The 9067-nt window shown below is 41.9% G+C and overlaps 1 protein-coding gene across 1 annotated transcript in view; it reads left to right on the plus strand.

The window, feature by feature from the left end:
• FGF2 (fibroblast growth factor 2) overlaps positions 1-8943 on the plus strand; it is a 50000-nt gene extending 41057 nt beyond the window's left edge. Inside the window, exon 3 of the mRNA XM_018561129.1 lies at positions 8735-8943. Within this exon, the coding sequence (XP_018416631.1) occupies positions 8735-8920 (186 nt within the window). The 3' untranslated portion in view covers positions 8921-8943. The remainder of the gene's footprint in view (positions 1-8734) is intronic.
• Positions 8944-9067: the final 124 nt, after the last annotated feature.

Here is a 9067-nt window from a genome sequence, read left to right on the forward strand (position 1 = left end):
CAAGACGAACAGAGTGTGGGATTTGTGATGCCGTTTTCCCCACTGAAGGTGTACTCCCTGAGGTTTTCAAAACATTTTTATTATTAACAGGAAACACTTTAGTATCTGGTTTCACTATTACATTCACAGAAGCATAGAGATTACCTATTGTTGTTCTGCAAATACGAAAATGCTTTTGACCACAAACTTAGCAATTAGACAAGAATAATTTACACTGATAATTGCCAATTTAATCAGCAAGTTTAGCTCCGGGTTACCAAAAATAATGTCAATATACGGCTCAACTGACCACTGACAATTTGGGGTGTGCTACTGTTTTCACAGTGAAAGCTGGATTGGTGAATGATCCATCCATGGAGAAATGGTCTTGGACAGATTTTTTGTGTACAATGTGAGTAGGTATAGTATGTATATGGTGGCTGTCCATTTGGCAATATACAGTAGCTTCTTCAACATCAGCAACAGTGTTTTAATTTGGGAAATGTTTTAAGCAAGGAAGCCTGCTTCTCAGCCAATTGGCAGTGAGCCGGCCAAACAGCATAGAGGCGGCTTCCCTGGCAATCAAGAAGCCGCTGCCCGGGAAGCCGGCTCCATGCAAGCAGAAGCACTGGTATCAGTACTCTGTATCAGTACTCTGTATCAGCGAGTACCGAAATATAAATATCGGTACTCGTACTCGGTATGGGTGCATCTCTAGTGATGTTTGTCAAATACTATAACCTTTTTCACCATAATAAATCGCTATCCCTGGAATTCAGAAGTGTCATGGACATTCATTAGAAATCTGCCCCCTGTCGATGCAACAAATGATGCAACCTGTGACAGATCCATGTAACTTTCAGTAAGGCACTGTATATATGTATCTGTTGCAGAATTGTGTCAGACAGAATTTTGTCTGCGACACACCTACATTTGTTTGTCACACTTACATGTGCCACACAGTTTGCTCCAACATGGAAGAAGTCATATTTAACTCCATGTTTCTTATCATTGATAAGTAGTATCCTTTGATGAATTTGTTGCAGTCATGGCGGCAGAATGTAAAAGTGCCGCATCTAAGAACTACCTGAATTTGGGTCAGATGGGTCGGAAATAGCAGAAAAACTGTTGTACGGTTTTTATGAATTCGGTGCAGGACTTTCTAATGCGGCCATATCACTATAGAAGTGCTTTATTGAATAGCCCCCTATGTAGTTTGGTAGAGTTTATATAATTAAAAGGAAGAACAATTTTGGTCTGAGTACAGTTCAAACAACTGAAAACACTCTAGATAACTTTGGCTTGCTTTGGCCTTTGGCATGTATTTTCTATTTTTGTCTATACTGCTGCAAACCTATTCACAGCAGCCCCTCCCCATCAGCATGCTGGATGTCAGTTGTCCAACACACCACCGACATATTGCTCTAATCAACAATGGTGCTCAAAGCGCATGAATGTTTTTGACTGAAGCACAGTACTACAATCTCAAGACAAATTAGTAAACTAAGTGTGAGATTGTAGTCCATCATAGGAGTGAGCTTGGAGTGGTGGCTACTTTACAACACACAGAGGGACCATGGGGAAAAAAAGTAGCCGCCCTCCAGAAGGAATGACAGTGTCAGCACCAATTCAGAGATGGTTTACGGATTTACAGCCAAGTGATACACAAATAAGATACATTTTTGTCAATAGTTAAAGGAGAACTATGAGGTGAGTGCTTTTCGCTCACCTCATAGTTCTAGCCGACCTGTGACAATGAGACTGTCACAGGTCGGCTCAGTAGATCGGGAGGTGAGCGAACACATACTGGCGTTCGCTCACCTCTCGATCCTGTCACGGCTCTCTGCTGTGACAGGGGAGGGGCTGGATTCCCCCCTCCGATCAGCCAGCGCTGACTGTCAGTCACGCAGCTGGGCGGATCCCGGCTCAATTGTCGGGATCCGCTTCAGCTGCGGCATCTCAATATACCGCGAGCAGCAGCTCACGGTATACTGCGGCATCTCAGTATACCGCGAGCTGTAGCTCGCGGTAAACTGAGCCTAGGGTGACGGGAGGACGCTAGTTTGTGTCGTCCCGTTACCCTAAGGAGAACTATGGGGAAAAGCCTTAACCCCATAGTTCTCCTTTAGGGTACTTGCATGTATTTTTAAGATTTAACTCCTGAGTTTAGTGTCACTTTAAACATAACGTCCAGAGCCAAACATTAACAGCACCAGTCTCTGAGTACTACAAATAAATGGTTGGCCCAGCTATGCAAATTCCACTTTTACTGAGTTGTTGGAGAAGGTTAAAAAAAAGCCTCCGTGACATACAGTACATGTGGAACATTGCATGAACTACAGGTGAAATTCGAATAATTAGAATATCGTGCAAAAGTAATGGCAGTAATTGCTGCAAAAGGGGCCCAAACCAAGTACTGAGTACATATGCATGCTTGTACTTTTCAGAGGTCCGATATTGTTCTATGTACAATCCTTGTTTTATTGATTGCATGTAATATTCTACTTTTTTGAGGTTGTGGATTTGGGGTTCTTGGGGTTTTCATGAGCTGTAAGCCATAATCATCACAATTATCACAAATCACGGCTTGAATTATCTTGCTTTGCATGTAATGAGTCTATCTCATGTATTAGTTTCACCTTTTAAGTTGCATTAGTGAAATAAATGAACTTTGCACGATATTCTAATTATTCGAGTTTCACCTGTAGTGTGTCAAGCGAGGGAGGAGTGCTAATTCATAGATGCCTCCCAATATTATTACAAATGTCTATGAAATAAACTCCACACTACAAAAACAATAGAGGGAGGAGGATGGACAGTTTAAGAATAGGATAAAACATTTCCACGCATTTCTTATAGTAAGAATAGGATATAATTAGGGATGCACCAATACCGTTTTCTGGTATCTAGTACCAATATTTATATTTCATTACTCGCTGATACAGAGTACCGATACCGATGCTTCCACTAGCATGGAGCCGGCTTCCCAGGAAATCAGGTAGTCGGGCAGCGGCGGCTTCTTGATTGCCAGGGAAGCTGGCTTCATGCTGTTTGGCTGGCTCAATGCTGATTTGCCAGGATGCCGGCTTATTCAGCCAATCAGCATCATGCGAGCTTCCTGGCCAATCAGGAAGCTGGGATGTGGCTCATTACCCGCCACCCGACTTCCTGATTGGCCGGGAAGCCGGCTCCATGCTGTTTGGCCGGCAAGCCAGCTTCCCTTCAAATCAGCATGGTGCCGGCCAAACAGCAAAATCCGGCACTGCCTGTCGGAGGAAATCTCCCTCTGACGAGAAGTTCTGGTATCGGGATAGGCATCGGCAGCATTTGATGCACCGTATTCGCCATCGGTGCATCCCTAGATATAATGAAGTAAATACTATGAGAATACTAGGCAATCCTTAATTGGTGAATGGTGGAGAGTATTACTAATAAACTGGAAGGTGTTTTTTAGTGAATGACGTATCTGACAAAACCAACTGTAACCTTATTGTTTAGATCTTCCCTATGGATTCAGCCTGGAATACTCTTTGCCATCAGACTAATATATGAATAGACTAACATTAGGTAAATTCATGCTCTAGCAGTTTCAAAATCTCCGTGCTAATAAGCAAACATCCGTTTATCAGTGAATAATAGGCAGCGGGGAGGCTGACATCCAACTGTGTTTACAACAACTTAAAACAGACTTCAGAATCCTTTTATGTGTGGGACCTTTTCAGATATTCAAAAGGATTTGTGTAAATACTTCAAAAGTCATTAACTCTGGAGACGGTTTCTTCCTGCTTGCGCAAGCCGTTATCTCTAGTACATAACAAATTACATAGGCCCATGTGTCATTCTTGACTCCAACCAGACCAGCAATTATTTCTATCAGAATGTCATTACCATAAATGATCTGTGTAAAGACCATTATTGTAAATATTCGAATAGGAAATGATTTCTAGTCCTATATCATATACTAAATGTCTTGATAAAAATGAATGCTAGGTGAAGAGTTAAATACACAGCTGAATATAAACAAGGAGGCTGTTTTACCTACCAGAAGATTTGAATGTCTGTCCATCCAGTTCTGAGATTTACACAGCTCTGTTGCAGATCAGAGCCCTGTCCGTTTTTCTCTGAGGCAGACAGGTAACATTTACAGCTCTGTAGAGTGGGCGGAGAAGCAGAACGATGAGCTCACCTCTCTGTCACTGTGCATGTCACTTGTTAATGCATGTACTGCAGCACAACGGGTTGGCTCCTTGTGCTACTTCTGTCTCCCGGTCTGAGCTCTGCTTTATAGGGGATTGTAAGAGACTAACACTAGGCCAAATTCAGGTACTTACATTTTAAATATATCTAAAGTCCAAAAGTTTGTATCCTATAATGAATATAGTAGAGAAAGGTTTAAACCCTGTCACATTTTTATGTCATCTGTGTCCCTTTGGCCAGATTTCCCTTCACTTTCTGTTTTTTTGACAAAATAGGAAGTGAGAGAAAATCTCCCCTAAATGAGGAAAATCAATTTCTATTAGTTGCTTTCCTTTCTTCTATTAAATATACACTCTAAAATATTTTGTTACCAGTTAAAACTGTTCCCAGCTGTCTCAGTATACTACATAACCCCTCCAGCCTATGTTATAGAGATGAAGACAGGTGGAGGTGTCCTGTAGTCATGTCCTAGGGCAGCCTTTCTCAACCAATGTGGCACAGCACCCTGGGGTGCCTCCTGGCTTCCTCAAGATCTTACACAATGTTATGTTTTGTATGTTGCAGGCAGGCTGGCTGTCAGCACCATGTAAACAAAGGACACCAATCCAGGGAGGGTGGGATCGATTCAGAAAAGGAAGGAAGTTCGCCTCCTACCATGTTGCTGCTGCTGCGGCTCGCAATAGGATGGGAGGACTGAGGACTCTGATGTGAAGGGGGCACTCAAATATAAAAAGAGGGCTCTGATGTAATGGGGGGCTGATTGTGAAAACCTAATGTAAGAGGGGGGCTTTTGATGTGAAGAGGGCTCCTGATGTGTAGGGGGGCTTCTGATTTGAAGGGGGGAGTCCGATGGGGTGGGGTGCCTTGAGATTTTCGATACTTTTAGGGTGCTGTGACTAGAAAAAGGTTGAGAAACACTGTCCTAGGATGATTACACTTCTCCTCCATGATAAAATGACGGTGAAGTGTACAAGCCTTACATCACCAAGTGCAATGCAAAGGGTTGTATGCAGTGGTGTAAAGCACGCTGCCACTGGACTCTAGAGAAGTGAAGACATGTTCTCTGGAGTGATGAATCACACTTCACTGTCTGGCAATCCGGTGGATATGTCTGGGTTTTATGATCTCCCAGGAGAACGGTACTTGCCTGACTGCATTGTGCCAAGTGTTAAGTTTGGTGGAGGGAGGATTATGGTGTGGGGTTGTTTTTCAGGGGTTGGCCCCTTAGTGCCAGTGAAGGGAACCCTTAAGGCATCAGCGTACCAAGACATTTTGGACAATTTCATGCTCCCAACTTTGTGGGAACAGTTTGGGGATGGTCCCTTCCTGTTCCAACATGACTGCGCACCAGTGCACAAAGCAAGGTCCATAAAGACATGGATGAGTGAGTTTGGGGTGGAGGAACTACACTGGCCTGCACAGAGTCCTGATAGAACACCTTTGGGATGAATTAGAACGGAGACTGCGAGCCCGGCCTTCTCGTCCAACATCAGTACCTGACCTCACAAATGTGCTTCTGGAAGAATGGTCAAACATTCCCATAGACACGCTCCTAAACCTTGTGGACAGCCTTCCCAGGAGAGTTGAAGCTGTTATAGCGGCAAAGGGTGGGCCAACTCAATATTGAACCCTACAGACTAAGACCGGGATGCCATTAGAGTTCATGTGTGTGTAAGGTCAGGCGTCCCAATACTTTTGGCAATATAGCGTACATTTTAACTAAAAAGCCACTAACTGACCGGTCATCAGCTTGGTATGAGTAAGATACATGAGCCATCAAATGTAAATGCTAAAGCTCAGCCAGCACTGTCGTTGTGGGTAGAGACTAGTGATGAGCCGAACACCCCCGTGTTCGGTTCTAACTCAGACTTGGCTCCAGAAAGGGTGATGCAGTGAGAGGATGTGTTTAATGGATCAATGGAAATGGACGCTGTATTACATTTGTTGTGTTTATACTTTACTATCAACAACAGAAGGTGGTGCGGTGTTTCAGCACGTAGATCATTTTGAAACAATAATTGCTTTAAATGGTTTTTAATTATCATCAATATAGATTATGCATTTCTGCTTTACAATGATGGTGTTGGCATATAGAAATACATTATAATTTACATCTGAAGTGTCTCCCCTTAAGCAGCTAAAAATAAAAGTCATATAATTAATATAGATTAGTACAATACAAACCAATACAATCTGTGAGCAGCCGAGTCTGAGCAGTGATATTGTTTTCTTAGCAGTTAACATTCCATTTAGTTTTGGCCTTATGTGGTTATTGTTTATAAACATGTGCTTCACGCAAATATTTTAAATACATGTGATAAAAACATCTAGTAATAAAAAAATATGTTTATTTGTGCAATTGAACCTATATTGATATTTTAGCATAAAGCTATTCTAACAGTCTTCTAGATAGATAAAAAGTAACAAGAGACGTAAAGTGGACCTTTACCCCCTTTCACTAAAAGAGGCACAGCTCTGCATTCTGATATGAAATCATATTACATTCATTAGTTAAACAAACATATTTTTTTTTTTACAATGACAGTTTTTTCACTACCTGGCCCTCTTTGGCACAAATGATGTAATGTGCCCAATTGTTGCTTCCTGGGAAGGTTACATCAGCAGAGCACTGCTGGGAAATCTGATCTGTAATCTCACCAGACATTTCCCTCCCCCGAGATGATGTGCATGGTCACATGACCTAGTCACATGTGCCAGAGTTTCAGGAAGTAAAGAGAGATCTATTAATCTGCCCTTAGTAAAAATGGCCACTGTCAGGAGACTGGGGAAGAAAAGACAAATAAGATATGCAAAGAATAGAAAGCTGGCAATTATCTGGAAGTATGTGTTTGTAGATTGTCATTACTAAACATTTCTAAAGGTGTCTTTGTTGTTATTTTAAAGATATGGGTAAAGATCCGCTTTAAGTACCTTTCCAGTGATCGCCAGATTTCTGAATGCCTAGCTACTAGGCCTCATATTGAGCATCAGTTTATCTTAACTGTGATCCCCCCAAGTACCTAGGCATTTAGCCATGTGACCAGCACTGCAGAGAACCTAATTAGCATTTTCTACACGTACGGTTAGCATTTAAAGTGTATTTCCACTTTTGCAGTCAAATTTGAGAAAACCCCCACTATATGTCTGTTATGCGTTCCCATTCACTCAACATAACAACAAATATTTGTAAAAAACATATTTACCTTTTAGGTGTTTTGTTGCAGCAGGCAACATGGCTGATTCCACTTTTTTTTCCTGAGCACCTTCACAGTGATCTGTCCTTATAGAAAGACTTAGGACTGAAATTTGAGTATTGTATTTCTCTCATTAATTTCATTAACATACAATGCACAAACCAGGGTTGTAATCCTTTAATTCTTTGTTACAATAGTTAGTGTTCAAATCTAGATAACAAATTATATGGAACAAACCCCTCACAATCCCTCCTAACATTACAAAGAAGGAGAAGCAAGTAGAAAGTATAACCCTTAAGAAGCCAAGAAATCCTAACCCAAACTGCAAGAAGCTTATACAATGTGAATGGGAACAAGTACCAAATATAAAATAAGTGTTATCCCAATTTGGCTGCAAAAGCGGAAATACGCTTTAAGCTCTTCTATTGCTCTTTATTTATCCATCCCAGCAAGACTGGTAACATTTGAGTACAGGTCCACTTTAAAGCCTAGCCACAGCCAAAACTTGTTATTGCTGTCTTTGTCACCATTAAGGGATAATCACATCATTGCACAGTCAGAGAATCTCCCCAACACTGACAACATAATACAATCTTAGAGGTTTCTAATGTGGTACCTCTACTTTGTGTACACACCCATATGTAGTTATGATCACTTGTCTCTTTTTGCTGAATTTGGTTAGCTTATAATATACTGTAAAATGTATCCTGTATGTTCTTGTGTCACAATTCAACAAAACAATAAATGTTACAGAGGTTCTAATACTTCCCCACTCGTCTATAAAGTGTTTTTGCTGTCCCTGTTATGTCCTGGTGACCACACAGGATCTGAGTGGAAATCTCTGCAATGGAGGAGTCATACCGCAATAATTTTAAAATGAAAACATTGTGCCAGTTGTGGCTGGAGTTTAAGCTCACAGTGATTCAGTGGCTTCACAAGGGGGGTGCGGCCCGCACCCGGGTGACACCAAAATGACTGATAGTCATTTTGGTGTCACTCCTTCTGAAAAGTCGGGCACTCGGTCATGGACCGAGAGCCCGACTGTTGCAGGAGAGAGAGGAGGGGACCCAGCGGCATACCTTTTCCTGCCAGGTGAACGTTCCCTCCTCTGTCGGTGTCCATCACCCAGATGGCCGCCAGTAGGTATCAAAAAGATGACTGTGCGTGCGTGATGACGTCATCGTGCACGGTGACATCACGGCGGGGTGTCACCTGGTATCTGCTCCGGGTGACACCCGGCCTCGGGACGTCCCTGCAGTGATTTAACAGCTAAACATGACATTTCAAATTCCATGTACAGCAAAAACCTGGCTGATAATGCGGTATATTTAAAATGTAACTCTCTCCTTTACTTTTCATTTCAGAAATTCATAACTGACGAATGTTTCTTCCTCGAGCGTCTAGAAGCAAACAACTACAACACTTACCGGTCTCGCAAATACAGTGACTGGTATGTGGCGCTGAAGAGAACTGGGCAGTACAAAAATGGATCCCAAACTGGGCCAGGACAGAAAGCTATCCTATTTCTTCCCATGTCAGCAAAAAGCTGATCTTGATGAACATTTGCATTTATGGAAAACAGGAATGATAGTTTTTAAAAATGGTTAGACTATAACTATATATTTCCAGTTTATAAATGTGATGTCAAGGATTAATACTATTCACCATTGTGCCAGTGTTTAAGAATTTCAAATGTT

This window comes from Nanorana parkeri, unplaced genomic scaffold, assembly GCF_000935625.1.
Source record: "Nanorana parkeri isolate BGI_ZX_2015 unplaced genomic scaffold, ASM93562v1 scaffold501, whole genome shotgun sequence".
In the NCBI taxonomy this organism is placed as follows: domain Eukaryota; kingdom Metazoa; phylum Chordata; class Amphibia; order Anura; family Dicroglossidae; genus Nanorana; species Nanorana parkeri.